The following is an 18902-nucleotide window of genomic DNA, read 5'->3' on the forward strand; positions in this document are numbered from 1 at the left end:
TGGGCTTCGCCCCGGTTTAGCCTCTGGAGCGATGTCCCTCAGCGGAACCGACTTTTAAAAGTCCTGATTTTGTGCTCCGCTGCTCCGCCGCTTGCCGGGAGCCAGCCCCTCCCCCCGGGGTCTATCTTCCCGTCTCTTTGGATTCACTTCTCCGCCAGTCCTACCTTTCAGAAAGTGGTTGTTTTTCAGTTTCTAGATTTTTTTTTTTAATTTATTTATTTGAGAGAGAGACAGTGAGAGAGAGCATGAGTGAGGAGAAGGTCAGAGAGCGAAGCAGACTCCCCATGGAGCTGGGAGCCTGATGTGGGACTCGATCCGGGGACTCCAGGATCACGCCCTGAGCCGAAGGCAGTCGTCCAACCAACTGCGCCACCCAGGCGTCCCTCAGTTTCTAGAATTGCTGTTCTTCTTCTCTTCGATCTGCCGATGGATTTGCAGGTGTTTGCAATCTTTAGATAAGCTCTCTAGCTGCTCTCCTGCTAGCTGAAGTAGTCTCAGCCTGCTACTTCTCCGCCATCTTGACTCCTCCCCTCATGGAAATATTTTATGAAGTTGAGGAATGTTCCCTCTATGCCTTTATTTTGATGAGTTTTAATTGGGAACGGATGCTGTATCTTGTCAAATGCTTTTTCTGCATCAATTGAGAGGACAATGTGGTTCTTCTCTTTTCTTTCATTGATTTGTTCTATCACATTGATTGATTGGCAAATGTTGAACCACCCTTGCATCCCAGGGATAAACCCCACCTGGTTGTGGTGGATAATCTTTTTAATATACTGTTGGATCCTATTAGCTAGGATCTTGTTGAGAATCTTGGCATCCATATCCATCAGGGATATTGGTATGAAATTCTCCTTTGTGATGGGATCTTTGCCTGGTTTGGATATCAGGGTAATGCTGGCTTCATAGAAAGAGTCTGGAAGTTTTCCTTCTGTTTCTATTTTTTGAAACAGCTTCAGGAGAATAGGTATTATTTCTTCTTTGAATGTTTGGTAGAATTCCCCAGGGAATCCGTTAAGTCCTGGGCTCTAGTTTTTTGGGAGGTGTTTGATCACTGCTTCAATCTCATTCTAGAAGTTGGTCTATTCAGGTTGTCAATTTCTTACTATTCCAGTCTTGGAAGTTTATAGGTTTCCAGGAATGCAACCATTTTTTCTAGTTTGCTTAACTTATTGGCATATAGTTGTTGACAATGGTTTCTGATGATTGTTTTTATTTCCCTGGTGTTAGTCATATCTCTCCCCTATCTTTTATAATTTTATTAGTTTGGGTCCTTTCTCTTTTCTTTTGGATTAGTTTGGCCAGTGGTTTATCGAACTTATCAATTCTTTCAAAGAACCAGATTCTAGTTTCATTGATGTGTTCTACTATATCTCTAGTTTCTAACTCATTAATCTCTTCTCTAATATTAATTATTTTCCTTCTTTTGCATGGGGTTGGCTTAATCTGTTGTTGTGGTCTATTCTGTATGTGGTCTATTCTGGAGAAAGTTCCATGTGCTCTTGAGAAGAATGAGTATTCTGTTGTTTTAGGGTAGAATGTTCTGTATATATCTGTGTGGTCCATCTGGTCAAATATGTCATTCAAAGCTCTTGCTTCTGTTTTGATTTTCTGCTTAAATGATCTGTCTATTACTGAGAGTGTTGAGATCCCCTACAATTAATATGCTGATATCAATATGACTCTTTATTTTGATTAACAGTTGGCTATGTAGTTGACTGCTCCCATCTTGGGGGCATAAATATTTACAATTATTAGATATTCTTGGTGGAAAGATCCTTTAAGAATGATGTACTATTCTTCTGTATCTCTGACTACAGTCTTTAGTTTTTAATCTAATTTATCTGATATGTGAATTGTTACCCCAGCTTTCTTTTGAGGCCCATTGGGATGAAAGATGATTCTCCATCCCTTTTCTTTCAGTCTGGATGTATCTTGAGGTTCCAAATGTGTCTCTTGTAGACAGCGTATGGACAGGTCCTGTCCTTTTATCCAGTCTGCATCACTTTTGCTGTTTTATGGGAGCATTTAGCCTGGTAACATTGAGAGTGATCATTGAAAGATAAATTTTTATTGACATCTTGTTGCCTGAGAAGTCCTTGTTCTTGTAGATTGTCTCTATAAATTTCTATTCTCTGTCACTCTTGGGTACTTTCTTCTTTTATAGAACCCCCTTACTATTTCTTGTAGTGCCAGCTTAGTGGTCACATACTCTTTCAAACCTTGCTGGTTTTGGAAGCTCTTTATCTCTCCAACCATTTTGAATGTCAGCCTTGCTGGATAAAGTATTCTTGGCTGCATATTCTTAGCATTTAATGCCCTGAATATGTCTTGCCAGCCTTTCTGGTTTGCTAGGTTTCTGTGGACAGGTCTGACATTATTCTGATGGTCCTTCCTCTGTACGTAAGGAATCTCTTCCCCCTAGCTGCCCTTAAGACCTCTTGTCTAAAATTTTATGACTCATGAATTTCACAATTAAGTGTCTGGAGGTCTTTCTAGACTCATTGATCTTGGGGGGTGTCATATCTGCCCCTAGGACAGGAACACTTGTTCTATTTCCCATATTAGGAAAATTTTTATTCAGAATTTGTTCAACTATATCTTCTAGTCTTCTCTCTTTCACCACCCCCTCAGGGATCTCAATAATTCTGATGGTGGAATGTGTCTCATGGCACCATTTATTTCCCTTTCTGTTTTCACAGTTTCTAAGCTGTTTTTCCCAGGCCTCTTCCTAATCCTTCTTTTCTATCAGTTTGTCTTTTTTTTTTTTTTCCAATTTATTTATTTTCAGAAAAACAGTATTCATTATTTTTTCACCACACCCAGTGCTCCATGCAAGCTGTGCCCTCCACAATACACACCACCTAGTATCCCAACCTCCCACGCCCCCGCCACTTCAAACCCCTCAGATTGTTTTTCAGAGTCCATAGTCTCTCATGGTTCATCTCCCCTTCCAATTTACCCAAAAGCACATACCCTCCCCAATGTCCATAACCCTACCCCCCTTCTCCCAACCCCCCTCCCCCCAGCAACCCACAGTTTGTTTCGTGAGATTAAGAGTCACTTATGGTTTGTCTCCCTCCCTATCCCATCTTGTTTCATGGATTCTTCTCCTACCCACTTAAGCCCCCATGTTGCATCACCACTCCCTCATATCAGGGAGATCATATGATAGTTGTCTTTCTCCGCTTGACTTATTTCGCTAAGCATGATACGCTCTAGTTCCATCCATGTTGTCGCAAATGGCAAGATTTCGTTTCTTTTGATGGCTGCATAGTATTCCATTGTGTATATATACCACATCTTCTTGATCCATTCATCTGTTGATGGACATCTAGGTTCTTTCCATAGTTTGGCTATTGTGGACATTGCTGCTATAAACATTCGGGTGCACGTGCCCCTTTGGATCACTACGTTTGTATCTTTAGGGTAAATTCCCAGTAGTGCAATTGCTGGGTCATAGGGCAGTTCTATTTTCAACATTTTGAGGAACCTCCATGCTGTTTTCCAGAGTGGTTGCACCAGCTTGCATTCGACCAACAGTGTAGGAGGGTTCCCCTTTCTCCGCATCCTCGCCAGCATCTGTCATTTCCTGACTTGTTGATTTTAGCCATTCTGACTGGTGTGAGGTGATATCTCATTGTGGTTTTGATTTGTATTTCCCTGATGCCGAGTGATATGGAGCACTTTTTCATGTGTCTGTTGGCCATCTGGATGTCTTCTTTGCAGAAGTGTCTGTTCATGTCCTCTGCCCATTTCTTGATTGGATTATTTGTTCTTTGGGTGTTGAGTTTGTTAAGTTCTTTATAGATTTTGGACACTAGTCCTTTATCTGATATGTCGTTTGCAAATATCTTCTCCCATTCTGTCAGTTGTCTTTTGGTTTTGTTAACTGTTTCCTTTGCTGTGCAAAAGCTTTTGATTTTGATGAAATCCCAAAAGTTCATTTTTGCCCTTGCTTCCCTTGCCTTTGGCGATGTTCCTAGGAAGATGTTGCTGCGGCTGAGGTCGAAGAGGTTGCTGCCTGTGTTCTCCTCAAGGATTTTGATGGATTCCTTTCTCACATTGAGGTCCTTAATCCATTTTGAGTCTATTTTTGTGTGTGGTGTAAGGAAATGGTCCAATTTCATTTTTCTGCACGTGGCTGTCCAATTTTCCCAACACCATTTATTGAAGAGGCTGTCTTTTTTCCATTGGACATTCTTTCCTGCTTTGTCGAAGATTAGTTGACCATAGAGTTGAGGGTCTATTTCTGGGCTCTCTATTCTGTTCCATTGATCTATGTGTCTGTTTTTGTGCCAGTACCATGCTGTCTTGATGATGACAGCTTTGTAATAAAGCTTGAAGTCCGGAATTGTGATGCCACCAACTTTGGCTTTGTTTTTCAATATCCCTTTGGCTATTTGAGGTCTTTTCTGGTTCCATATAAATTTTAGGATTATTTGTTCCATTTCTTTGAAAAAGATGGATGGTACTTTGATAGGAATTGCATTAAATGTGTAGATTGCTTTAGGTAGCATAGACATTTTCACAATATTTATTCTTCCAATACAGGAGCATGGAACATTTTTCCATTTCTTTGTGTCTTCCTCAATTTCTTTCATGAGTACTTTATAGTTTTCTGAATATAGATTCTTAGCCTCTTTGGTTAGGTTTATTCCTAGGTATCTTATGGTTTGGGGTGCAATTGTAAATGGGATTGACTCCTTAATTTCTCTTTCTTCTGTCTTGTTGTTGGTGTAGAGAAATGCAACTGATTTCTGTGCATTGATCTTATATCCTGACACTTTACTGAATTCCTGTATAAGTTCTAGCAGTTTTGGAGTGGAGTCTTTTGGGTTTTCCACATAGAGTATCATATCATCTGCGAAGAGTGATAATTTGACTTCTTCTTTGCCGATTTGGATGCCTTTAATTTCCTTTTGTTGTCTGATTGCTGAGGCTAGGACTTCTAGTACTATGTTGAATAGCAGTGGTGATAATGGACATCCCTGCCGTGTTCCTGACCTTAGCGCAAAAGCTTTCAGTTTTTCTCCATTGAGAATGATATTTGCAGTGGGTTTTTCATAGATGGCTTTGATGATATTGAGGTATGTGCCCTCTATCCCTACACTTTGAAGGGTTTTGATCAGGAAGGGATGCTGTACTTTGTCAAATGCTTTTTCAGCATCTATTGAGAGTATCATATGGTTCTTGTTCTTTCTTTTATTGATGTGTTGTATCACATTGACTGATTTGCGGATGTTGAACCAACCTTGCAGCCCTGGGATAAATCCCACTTGGTCGTGGTGAATAATCCTTTTAATGTACTGTTGAATCCTATTGGCTAGTATTTTGGTGAGAATTTTTGCATCTGTGTTCATCAAGGATATTGGTCTATAGCTCTCTTTTTGGATGGGATCCTTGTCTGGTTTTGGGATCAAGGTGATGCTGGCCTCATAAAATGAGTTTGGGAGTTTTCCTTCCATTTCTATTTTTTGGAACAGTTTCAGGAGAATAGGAATTAGTTCTTCTTTAAATGTTTGGTAGAATTCCCCCGGGAAGCCATCTGGCCCTGGGCTTTTGTTTGTTTGGAGATTTTTAATGACTGTTTCAATCTCCTTACTGGTTATGGGTCTGTTCAGGCTTTCTATTTCTTCCTGGTTCAATTTTGGTAGTTTCTATGTTTCTAGGAATGCATCCATTTCTTCCAGATTGTCAAATTTGTTGGCGTAGAGTTGCTCATAGTATGTTCTTATAATAGTTTGTATTTCTTTGGTGTTAGTTGTAATCTCTCCTCTTTCATTCATGATTTTATTTATTTGGGTCCTTTCTCTTTTCTTTTTGATAAGTCTGGCCAAGGGTTTATCAATTTTATTAATTCTTTCAAAGAACCAGCTCCTAGTTTGGTTGATTTTTTCTATTGTTTTTTTTGGTTTCTATTTCATTGATTTCTGCTCTGATCTTTATGATTTCTCTTCTCCTGCTGGGCTTAGGGTTTCTTTCTTGTTCTTTCTCCAGCTCCTTTAGGTGTAGGGTTAGGTTGTGTACCTGAGACCTTTCTTGTTTCTTGAGAAAAGCTTGTACCGCTATATATTTTCCTCTCAGGACTGCCTTTGTTGTGTCCCACAGATTTTGAACCGTTGTATTTTCATTATCATTTGTTTCCATGATTTTTTTCAATTCTTCTTTAATTTCCCGGTTGATCCATTCATTCTTTAGAAGGATGCTGTTTAGTCTCCATGTATTTGGGTTCTTTCCAAACTTCCTCTTGTGGTTGAGTTCTAGCTTCAGAGCATTGTGGTCTGAAAATATGCAGGGAATGATCCCAATCTTTTGATACCGGTTGAGTCCTGATTTAGGGCCGAGGATGTGATCTATTCTGGAGAATGTTCCATGTGCACTAGAGAAGAATGTGTATTCTGTTGCTTTGGGATGAAATGTTCTGAATATATCTGTGATGTCCATCTCATCCAGTGTATCATTTAAGGCCTTTATTTCTCTGTTGATCTTTTGCTTGGATGATCTGTCCATTTCAGTGAGGGGAGTGTTAAAGTCCCCTACTATTATTGTATTATTGTTGATGTGTTTCTTTGATTTTGTTATCAATTGGTTTATATAGTTGGCTGCGCCCACGTTGGGGGCATAGATATTTAAAATTGTTAGATCTTCTTGTTGGACAGACCCTTTGAGTATGATATAGTGTCCTTCCTCATCTCTTATTATAGTCTTTGGCTTAAAATCTAATTGATCTGATATAAGGATTGCCACTCCTGCTTTTTTCTGATGTCCATTAGCATGGTAAATTCTTTTCCACCCCCTCACTTTAAGTCTGGAGGTGTCTTCGGGTTTAAAATGAGTTTCTTGGAGGCAACATATAGATGGGTTTTGTTTTTTTATCCATTCTGATACCCTGTGTCTTTTGATTGGGGCATTTAGCCCATTAACATTCAGGGTAACTATTGAGAGATATGATTTTAGTGCCATTGTATTGCCTGTAAGGTGACTGTTACTGTATATTGTCTCTGTTCCTTTCTGATCTACCACTTGTAGGCTCTCTCTTTGCTTAGAGGACCCCTTTCAGTATTTCCTGTAGAGCTGGTTTGGTGTTTGCAAATTCTTTCAGTTCTTGTTTGTCCTGGAAGCTTTTAATCTCTCCTTCTATTTTCAATGATAGCCTAGCTGGATATAGTATTCTTGGCTGCATGTTTTTCTCGTTTAGTGCTCTGAAAATGTCATGCCAGCTCTTTCTGGCCTGCCAGGTCTCTGTGGATAAGTCAGCTGCCAATCTAATACTTTTACCATTGTATGTTACAGACTTCTTTTCCCGGGCTGCTTTCAGGATTTTCTCTTTGTCACTAAGGCTTGTAAATTTTACTATTAGGTGACGGGGTGTGGGCCTATTCTTATTGATTTTGAGGGGCGTTCTCTGAACCTCCTGAATTTTGATGCTCGTTCCCTTTGCCATATTGGGGAAATTCTCCCCAATAATTCTCTCCAGTATACCTTCTGCTCCCCTCTCTCTTTCTTCTTCTTCTGGAATCCCAATTATTCTAATGTTGTTTCGTCTTATGGTGTCACTTATCTCTCGAATTCTGCCCTCGTGGTCCAGTAGCTGTTTGTCCCTCTTTTGCTCAGCTTCTTTATTCTCTGTCATTTGGTCTTCTATATCGCTAATTCTTTCTTCTGCCTCATTTATCCTAGCAGTGAGAGCCTCCATTTTTGATTGAACTTCATTAATAGCTTTTTTGATTTCAACTTGGTTAGATTTTAGTTCTTTTATTTCTCCAGAAAGGGCTTTTATATCTCTGGAGAGAGTTTCTCTAATATCTTCCATGCCTTTTTCAAGCCCGGCTATAACCTTGAGAATTGTCATTTTGAACTCTAGATCTGACATATTACCAATGTCTGTATTGATTAGGTCCCTAGCCTTCGGTACTGCCTCTTGTTCTTTTTTTTGTTGTGAATTTTTCCGCCTTGTCATTTTGTCCTGATAAGAGTATATGAAGGAGCAAGTAAAATACTAAAAGGGTGGCAACAATCCCAGGAAAATATGCTTTAACCAAATCAGAAGAGATCCCAAATCATGCGGGGGGATTTCTCCCCCCTCACTATTGGGTGAGGGATCTCCTCTGATTGGGATCTCCTTTGATTGGGATCTCCCAATCTCTTCTGATTGGGATGTCTTCTGATTTGGGGATAAAAAGAGGTTCAAAAAGAAAGAAAGAAAAAAAAGAAAAAAAGAATCAAAAAATAAAGAGATTGAATTAAAAATTCAATCAAGAATTTTAAAAAGAATTAAGAAAAAAAAGGATTGAAGAGATTAGGATCTCTTCTCATTTGGGGATAAAAAGAGGTTCAAAAAGAAAGAAAGAAAAAAAAGAATTAAAAAAAAAGAAAATGAATAAAGAAAAGTATAAAAAAGCAAAATATATATATATATTAGATAATCTAGTTAAAAAACGTTAAAAAAGAAAAGGGTAAAATTATAAAAAATTTTAGCAGAAGAAGAGAAAATAAATGAAAAAGAAAAAAAAAATAAACTGCAAGACTAAAAAATCACAGGCAGAAAGCCATGAGTTCCGTGGTTTGTTTTCTCCTCCTCTGGAATTCTGCTGCTCTCTCCTTGGTATTGAAACTGCACTCCTTGGTAGGTGAACTTGGTCTTGCCTGGATTACTTGTTGATCTCTTGGGGGAGGGGCCTGGTGTAGTGATTCTCAAGTGTCTTTGCCCCAGGTGGAATTACACCACCCTTACCAGGGGCCGGGCTGAGTGATCTGCTTGGCTTTGCTTTCAGGAGCTTTTGTTCCCTGAGCGCTTTCCGTAGAGTTCTGGAGGACGGGAATACAAATGGCGGCCTCCTGGTCTCCGGCCCGGAGGAGCCGAGAGCCCGGGGCCCCGCTCCCCAGTGCGCCCTCAGCGAACAGCTCCTAGTAACTCGCGTCTGCCTGACCTCGGGCCGCACTCCGAGCTCACCGAGCTTGCGACCGGTTCAAGGCAACTCCGAGCTGCGAGCTTACTGTCGGCTCTGTCTCTGCAGCCGGCTTTCCCGTTCCAATATCCGCAAGCTCTGCGACACTCAGACACCCCCGATCCTTCTGTGACCCCGCGGGACCTGAGGTCACGCCGACCCCGTGTGGGCTTCGCCCCGGTTTAGCCTCCGGAGCGATGTCCCTCAGCGGAACAGACTTTTAAAAGTCGTGATTTTGTGCTCCTTTGCTCCGCCGCTTGCCGGGAGCCGGCCCCGCCCCCGGGGTCTATCTTCCTGTCGCTTTGGATTCACTTCTCCGCCAGTCCTACCTTTCAGTAAGTGGTTGTTTTTCTGTTTCTAGAATTGCTGTTCTTCTTCTCTTCGATCTGCCGATGGATTTGCAGGTGTTTGCAATCTTTAGATAAGCTCTCTAGCTGATCTCCTGCTAGCTGAGGTAGTCTCAGCCTGCTACTTCTCCGCCATCTTCTATCAGTTTGTCTTTTAGATCACTAATTCAATCTTCTGCCTCAATTACCCTAGCTATTATAGTATTTAGATTAGATTGGATCTCACTGATAGCATTTTTTAGTACTGCCAAATCAGCCCTCACTTCCACCCTTATAATTTCTATGTGTGTATCTGTCTGTGTGTGTGTTTTATTAAAAAAAAAGTATTTGATTTTTTTTCAGTGTTCCAAAATTCATTGTTTATGCACCACATCCAGTGTTCCATGCAGTACGTGCCCTCCATAATACCCACCACCAGGTTCATCCAACCCCCTACGGCCCCTCCAAAATCCCCAGTTTGTTTCTCAGAGTCCACAGTCTCTCATGGTTGTCTCCCCCTCTGATTTCCCCAACTCACTCAAGTTTCTATGTTGCCACTAATGGTCTTCTCCAACCTAGCCATTGTCTGGATAATTGTTACCCTGAATTCCCTTTCCAACATACTGTTTATGTCCATATTCAATAGTTCTGTGACAAAGGGCACAGTCTCTGAATTTTTCCTCTGTTGAGTGTTCCTCCTCCTAGTTGTTCTGGTGAGAGGTGGTTGAGGGAATATATAGCTGAATATATCAACCATGATCTAGGCAAGTACACCCTGGAAAGTTTCAGAACAATCATAATTACCATCAAAAAAGGAAGAAAAAAGAAAAAAAAAAGAGAGAAAAAGAGAGAGAAAAAGGGAAAACCCAGCCAAAATGAGCCCCAAAGTAAGATTTATAAGGTACATAAACAAAAACAAACAAAAAGACTTACTGCAAAGTAAAAGACAAATAAATAAATAAATAAATAAATAAGAAAGAAAGAAAGAAAGAAAGAAAAACCCAGCCAAATGAACCCTAAGAATAAGATTTGTATATTACAAAAAAAAAAAAAAACAAATACACAGAAACACTAACAGAAGAATAAGATACAAAGTTGGTTATAAACTCTCAGTGTGGATGAGGAAGGTTATTTCATTTCTTCCTGGGTGAATCTTGTTATCTATGTTAAAGGACTCAACTTTCCAGAGATACAGGGAAATTAAAACTGGTTTATATATAGGGATAGTATTGAATAAGGAAAAAAAAACCATGCCTAGATCATGGTTGATATATTCAGCTTGAAGCTTAATATGTAATTGTATATTAAGAAAAAGAAAAGAAAAGAAAAAAGAAATACTGGTATATGTATGGAAAAAGTTCAAGTTTAAAAAGATATTATGGAATATGTTGTATTAAACCTCTAGTTGTAATGGTAAGTAGGTTAAAAAATCAAAAAAAATAAGAATCAAGAGAATGAATTTAAAAAAAAAAGAAAGAAAGAAAAGTTGTGTCTATGAAATATACAGGTGTGGGGGCAACACCAGGAGCTTAAAATATTGTTTTCCCCTGATGTTAGGGTCTTACAGTTTTATGGGGACCCTGTGGTGGTTGTCCTCTTGTTCTTTTGGCTTGTCTTCTGGGGGAGGAGTCTGCTGTATTGTTTTTTAGTTAGTTCTGCTTGGGCTGAGTTGCCCTGTACCCTATCAAGGGGCTGGGCTCAGTGGAAACCATTTTTTTTAGCTTTTATTCTCTGGAGGTTTTTGTTCTTTCATGGCTTTTTGTGGCTTTTGGGAGGTTTAATGGAAAATAAACTGTCTGCACCCAGACCTCCACCTCAGAGAGAACCCTCATTCTGCTATGCTCTGGGTGGTCCAGAACACACAGACTGCCCTTTTGCAAACTCCACTGAAGACCACAACTTCCCACAGATGGTGCACACCCCCAGCCACCATATCAGTGGTTGCCTGAGGTTACCACTTGTTTCTGCACCCCCATACCACTAAAACTGTGAGCAGTATTCATCCAGGTGAGCTCGAACCTGGGTGGCTGCTGTTACTAGGACTGCTGTCTGGGGTCCATGCCCATGCTGGCTGTGCTCACACCCGGCAGATGCACAAGTCATGGAAGGCTGCGGGCTGAGGGACCCTGACTGAAGACTGCACCGGATTCTCTCAGGCATGGGATGGGTGTATTCAGAGTGCTGTACAGGTCACGGAAGTCTGCTGGTCCAGAGACCGCAGGGTGGTGCCCACACCGGGCTCTCTCAGGTGCTGGCAGGAGTGTGCCCAGCCCCAGCAGTGGTGCAAGCAGCAGAAAGCTGTGGGCTCAGGGACCATGGAATGAAACTCCCCTCCCCCCGACACTGCGCTCTCTCTGGCATGGGTGGTCACTGGTGGTAACTGTCCTAGGACCATGGGCTTGGGCCCATGACTGTGACCACCAATTGCCCTTAAGATCTTTTGCTCTTTTTGAGTGCTTTTAACCAGTCTCCAAGTTAATCCTCATTCCTAATCAGAGGGCACTTTCATATTGGGGTATTACTTTCTAATGGTTGTTTTTGGTGACTCCCTCCCCCTTCTGTTTATCTTCTGGTAACAGTCCAAGCATTCCCACTCTGCTTTACCTCTCCACCGATATCTTCTGCCCTGTAAAGATCCAGAGTGTATAATGTTATATCTCAGGCTTATTTCATGGATTTTGAGAGTGTTCTGGTAGATATTTAGCTCACTTTTAGGACCAGTTTAAGCAGGGTTTCCAACTTCTCCACCATCTTGCCCCTCTTCCACATGTATATATATATAAATCAACATTTGGCTTTGCTAGAAGTTGAGTTCCAAATAATTCCTCACAAGATAATCCAACCTCAGTCATCTAAGTAAATATACAGATATAATTCAATAAAACCTAAAGGTACATAATTTTTAATTTTTGAATTTTAAAGGCATCTTATGTTTTTTGGTGATGGCTTTATATAGCCAGTTTTTATTTGATTTTCATATCAACTAGTAATCAATATGTTTCTGTTTCTACATATCATTTTATATGTGAGGTGGGAATAAAACACAAGTAAATAAATAAATAGAATAAAAGTCTTCATGCCTCATGAAATCTGAGTGAAACTTCATGTATGAATACAGTTCATAAACTACACACAGAAATTATATTATAAAAAAGCTATATTGTAAAAAAATGTGATAAAATAAACAATGTATGAGTTCATATATATTGTGGGATCAGTGATACCCACAAAAAAAACAACAAAATCAGAAATAAAAACAAAAACAAAAAACCCTCTTGGGTTGTATAGTGTTTCCCAAATGGTGATTTCATTTGCTTGTTATAATGATCACATGAGGTAGACACTATTATTATCCCCATTTTTCAAATGTGAAAGAAGAATTTCACTGAAGTTCAGCTCTTAATTCAAGTTGAGATAATTTATAAATGGCAGATAAAAATTCTAAATCATGGGTTTGATCTTTAAACTTAATAACTTCCCAAGTATGTCATGTTATTTTTCACGAAGAAAACTTGATGGAGAAACCAGAGTTTGGACTTGAAGGATTTTTTGGGTAAAAAAGAGAGGTTTACTTTCCAGCTGGTGATACTGCATACAGAAAGTTCCAGAAGTGGGACTATTTTAGATTATTTTACAGACGTGAAAGATGACTCTGAAGGAAGTTTACTGCAAGTACTGAAAATAACTTGTAAATAATGTTAATTGAGTTTCAATTATATGATGAAACCAGACCACAGAGTTTGGTTTTGTTGTGGGCAGCAACTGAGAATGGTTGTGATTTTGAGAGTAGTTGTTGGGTGAAAGTGATATTTATAAAACCTATTTTGAGAACGTATTGATGGTAGGAAAAGTTAACTCCTTGCATATAGAAGAAAGTGGAAATTAGCCAGGAGTTAAAATGCACTCAATATACATTCAGCAATTGTATATTGAGTCGGGCAGTGTACAGCGTGTTTGTGTTTTTCAGGCAGAGATAGTGGGAAGTTGATCAAAGAGCCTGTGTGAAATGCATCCAAGTGTCCTCATGGAACTGCATAAATAACAACAACAACAATAATAATAAAAGGCATGAGAAATAATGGCAGAAAGTGTGTCTACGAGAGGAATTCTGGTCAGCTTTTGAAAGATACTCTTTTCCTCTGGCTTCCCTATTAGTGGGATCATGGAGACGTTGGCCAAAAGCACCTCAACAGCGATAGGAGCAGAGGCGGGAGTGAGAAGGGAGCAGGAATACAGCAGGTGCAGTCTCTATTCTGGAGAAATTTAACAGTTTAAAAAAAATAGGAAAGAAAGGGTGTCATTTGCAGGAAAGTCCAATCAGCAAAAGTGGCTTTATTCTTGAGTGGAGGCTAAGAAAACTGAATGAGATTATAGACAGAGATTTAGAACCATTGGATAGACAGAAATGGGAAATAAAAACAAACAGCAAATCTTGATAGGACAAAACTCAGAAAGTGGGCTGTGATAGAGTGTAAGGTGGAGATATTAGCTTTGAGGGGAGGATTGATGCTGGTCCTGCTGAGATATGATGAAAGAATGACAAGTGTGGATAAATGACTGTATCTACCATTATAGAAGAAAAATCTCCATCCCTCCCCAAAATGTGCTATCACAATTATCTTTAGTCAGAAAAGACATTTGATGAGGCTTAATATCTCTTTAATCATTTTTTTATTGAACAGAGTAAGATATTTATATATAAAAATAAACTAGACTTTCAAAAACAAAAAGATGAGTCACATTGCCCTTGCATTATCCTAGAAAACTTGTTTGTAAAATGAGGTTCAGTTTAAAAAATGAAGCCTATTTCAACTCACTGGATAAGGCTTATCAAAATTTAAAAACATGAATACTATTTTCCTGTGTTTATCTGTTTTAAGTCCTTCTAATGATAGAGCTCCTCTTTCTTATAATTAATTACTACATTTTAAATTCTGCTACCTTGTTCAGGTCACCTAAAATTAGATTTGAGAGACTGGAAGAGTTTTGACTATGCATTACTGAAAACTGAAGTGATAATCTAAGACTACTATGCTTTTTAAAATTCTGGAGTGTGTTCGTACTATTATGAAATTCCTCATGTGCTTCCCTGTCACCCCAGTCCTTCTCTCAGGTCCCCCAAATCCTAACGTTTCAGTAACTGAAGAGATAATTCCAATTATGTCAGGTAGCTTCTGACCCTGTTGCTTGCTAGGTCCAGATTATGACTTCTGGTTGTGAAATGTCTTGAATGCCCAGGGTTTTCATGAGATGAATCATTTTTTGCCACATTGACATAGTCTTAGGAATTCATGTCGTCTCAATGATCACAGTCTTCTCCCTGTCACACAGATCATTGTTTAGAATTGGTGATCTGGTTGAGTCTTTTCTTCATTTACAAGGTAGACTAAAGGAGCCTCATAGATTAAGCATACCTTTACCACACAAATGATCATTGGGAATCAAGGATGGATTATTTCTCAAAGCAACCATATACTGAATACCCATATTGCCTGGTTCCTGGGATAGTTTCAGTTAAGAACATTGCTGTTTCTTAAACTTCCCCCATCTTCCAGAAAGACAATGACAAAACACTGAAGTTAGCATTTTCCAACTGAAGTATCCCAGTACTGGTCAAAAGGGTTCGAGATGCTGATACTCTCAATTTTGAGGTTAATTCCCAAGGCCTGGGGTAATCTCTATAAATAACTTATGCTCTTTACTTTTGTGTAATTTGCAAATATTATCCTTGCTTTAATGTGCTTCGATATGATGATTTGGGAAGGACTGGTTTAGGTAAAATCCTTCAAGCCACATGCCAGCTATCTTATCAGTTACCCAGCAGTGATGGAAGTTAAGAAAAGAGTATATTAAAGGTGAGGAAGACTATAGTCTCTACTCTATGAAGAAACTACTTAGCTCTTTCTTTCATCCAAACAAATTTCTTTTTTATCCCTACATGTTACCACTAGGAAGAATCTACTAATTTTGTATACTGCTTCTGAGAAATTTAAACATCTTTTTTCTGTTTTCTCAAAATTTGTTTCGTGAATGCCAGATGTGCATTTCACTCCCTCTATCATGTTAATCAGTGACCTGACAATCTTAAGGATGCAAAAACAAAACAAAACAAAGCAAAAACCCCAAAAAAACCCTAAAACTTTGATTTGAACCAACACATATATTACTTAAAACAAACAAACAAACAAAAAACTTGCTTTTAAAAAGACTAGTGAGTCATCTTTGGCCTCTGTAAAATTTCTAGGCTCCCGGTTTGGAGTGTTCTTTCTGTGGGCTATTTTTGGAATTTTTACGGAGAGCTCTAAATATATCTGGCCTAAACACTTTGACATTCATGTAAGGATATATATTCTCAAATTTCTAAGAATCAGTCAATTAATTTTAAAAAGAACTGCATTGTGACTCTTGGTCAAAGAAATTTATAGCTTTTCAAAACTAATTTATATTTTTCAATTTAATTTTTTAAAGTGAATTTTTGTTAATCTTATAAATAAAAGATTTAATATAAGAAACTCTCAGTGAAAAGAGTTTCACTTACTTTTATTCCTATGATTTGGATTTAAATTTGTATATTTGTATTATATATATTTTCTATATTTGTATTATATATGTGTATTTATATATATATTTATATACAATGTATGTTTTAAAATATATTGATATTCAAGTTACAGAGACATGTTACAATAAAATGAGTTGTGGATTTGGAGTGATGGGCATTAGACAAGACTAATAGACTTGTATGTCAGTAACTGTATAAATATACATGGAAAAAAATAGCAGGAAACCAATTAGCCAGTACTTCATCTATTGAAGCTCTATCATAACAATGTATTTATATCCCCCAGTTACAAAATGTTGAAAGCTGTTTTAGCATCCAACAAAATCACATATACCCATCACTCATTTTGAGAAGATATTTCAAAATGCATCTTACTTTTGGCAAGTCTGCTTTGTGGGGAGAGGAATCTTAAGATATAAAAGGAAGTTATGTAATTTAAGTGTTTATGAAAAGGCAGCGGTGCCTGGGTGGCTCAGTTAGTTAAACGTCTTGCTGTGGCTCAGGTCATGATCCTAGAGTCCCAGAATCGAGTCTCACCTTGCACTCCTTGCTCAGTGGTGAGTCTGCTTCTCCTTCCCCCTACACCCTACTTGTGCTCTCTCAATTGCTCTCTTTCAAATAAATAAATAAACTCTTAAAAAATAAAAAAGGGTAAGATGCTAAAGATGTTGGGAAAGATGCTAAAAGCTTTTGATACAATCCCTACAACAACCTGATGAAGCACAGAAAAGGTACATAATTTTTTCAACTTATTGTTTATAAGTGATGAGACCAAGAAACTGGCTCCAGAGTCTGTTAACAAGTCCACTCTGCTGCATTTATTTACATAATTAACACATGTTGAATTCCTATTCTGAGCCCACATCTCACAAAAAAGCTCACAAAGTTCAGTGCTTTGCCATCAATAACTTTTGACATTCACAACAAGCCTACAAGGTAAACTCAGTTGATAGTTTTATTTATACATGAGAAAATTAATGCTTAGCTGCTTTAATAAATTAATGTCCCATGGGTATTAACATTGCTGTGATTAAATTCTAAGTGTGCCTGACTATAGAATCTGGGCTCTTGTAGTAATCAGTGTCAGATTAACATTCGATTGTAGTCATATGGCATGACTGCACTCAGATTTAGGAGAGCTGGGCAAGATTAAGAATCATGGCATGGCGAATTTGGAGAGTGTCTATTGAAGAAATGTAGATAAGGTATGGGAGTAAACAACCTGAACTTTAGATATAGCAGTGTACAATTTGAATGTTGGATGGCAGTTCAGAATTGGTGAGCTTCAGAAGACTTGGTATTCCGACCTAAGTATATCTATAAAAACAGAAAGGGTGATCATGTAATATACTATTATCATCAGCAGGATAACTCAATGAGTATTCTTTGTTCATCATCGCCTCCCCACTCCTAAGTAAATTCAGTTGTATTGTAATTGCTTAGTAAAGATTTTTTTAAACAAAAAAATTCATATGTAAGAAAGTATATAACTAGCTGTTATATACATATAAATGTATATATATATATATTTACTTATAATAAAGTAAATAAGTATATAACTACCTATTCTTAATAAAAATGAAATAATTTTAGATTGACAGAGCTTCATTTAAATTCCACTAAAATCTTTTTGTTCTTGTTACTGGATTCAATTCTAACAAGAGCTTTGCCAAGGAGTTGGAACTCTCTATGTTTCCCAGTTGAGGAAATTGAGATGTACAGTGTTTAAGTACCTGGCCCACTTAATTTAAAGATAAGAGGTAAATCAATGATGCAAAGCAGCCATCAGATTTTAAGTCTATGCCACTTAAAGTTTGAAAAGAATATTCATGTCTTTAATGTATTATTTGTATTATTTGGAAAAAACACATACTATTTTTTTTTAAAGATTTTATTTATTTATTTAACACGGAGAGAAACAGATCACAAGTAGGCACGGAAGCAGGCAGAGAGAGAGGAGGAAGCAGACTCCCTGCTGAGCAGAGGGCCCAATGCAGGCTCGATCCCAGGACTCTGAGCCAAAGGCAGAGGCTTTAACCCACTGAGCCACCCAGACACCCCCAAATACATGCTATTTTATATGCTATGAGGTTTTTAAAAAAATAGGTTTTTAACCACGTGGGCTAATTTGGACATCCCTGAGAGTCAGAGCTGCCTTCTGGTAGTTATTTTCTATAAGTTTCTATAATTTCTATAAATTAAGGCTGGTAATTTCTTGTGCTTAATGGTTTTAGTATTAAAAGCCAAACTAACCCATTTTTACATTTTTGTTTTTCAGGTCCTGAAGAGGTAGAAATCAAGTGCCCCTTGAATCACATTGCTTGCCTTGGTACCAACAAATGTGTTCATTTATCACAACTGTGCAACGGTGTCTTGGACTGCCCAGATGGCTATGATGAAGGACTGCCTTGTCAGGGTGAGTCCGTTTGTGGAACAATCCAACCACACTATCAAATTATTCACAGTTTCAGGATGTTCAAGAACCTATAACCTGCCTTTTCTTTCAACCATAACCGTATCAGTTATTGAGAAAGCAAGAATTTTATTGCCAGGGCGCCTGGGTGGTTCAGTGGGTTAAGCCGCTGCCTTCGGCTCAGGTCATGATCCCAGGGTCCTGGGATCGAGTCCCGCATCGGGCTCTCTGCTCAGCAGGGAGCCTGTTTCCCTCTCTCTCTCTCTGCCTGCCTCTCTGTCTACTTGTGATTTCTCTCTGTCAAATAAATAAATAAAATCTTTAAAAAAAAAAAAAAGAATTTTATTGCCAGAAACAGTCAACATGCATTTCAAACCTGTAACTTGTTGTACTTTATTGAAAAATGCCATTAGAAAAAGAAATACATTTGGACTTTGATACTGGACTCTGAAACAATTACATATTTCATAGAAAACAGTACTCTTGAGGAAAAGACAAATGAAAAGTCTTTGTCATAGGAGATTAATACCGTACAGTGTCATAAATTTATTAAATTTATTAATACCATACAGTGTCTCTAAACCTTTACTTAAACAAAGAATATTTGAAGTAAAACCTCTGCAACAAAATATTTCAATATGAGGTATTCC

The 18902-nt window shown here is 38.4% G+C and overlaps 1 protein-coding gene across 1 annotated transcript in view; it reads left to right on the forward strand.

Annotated features, from left to right (window-relative positions):
* The window catches only part of LRP1B (LDL receptor related protein 1B), a 1985448-nt gene that overhangs the window by 701394 nt on the left and 1265152 nt on the right, over positions 1–18902 (forward strand). Inside the window, exon 3 of the mRNA XM_044242553.1 lies at positions 18118–18255. Coding sequence (XP_044098488.1) covers positions 18118–18255 — 138 coding nt within the window. The remainder of the gene's footprint in view (positions 1–18117; positions 18256–18902) is intronic.

This window comes from Neovison vison, chromosome 3 (genome assembly GCF_020171115.1).
Source record: "Neovison vison isolate M4711 chromosome 3, ASM_NN_V1, whole genome shotgun sequence".
Lineage (NCBI taxonomy): Eukaryota > Metazoa > Chordata > Mammalia > Carnivora > Mustelidae > Neogale > Neogale vison.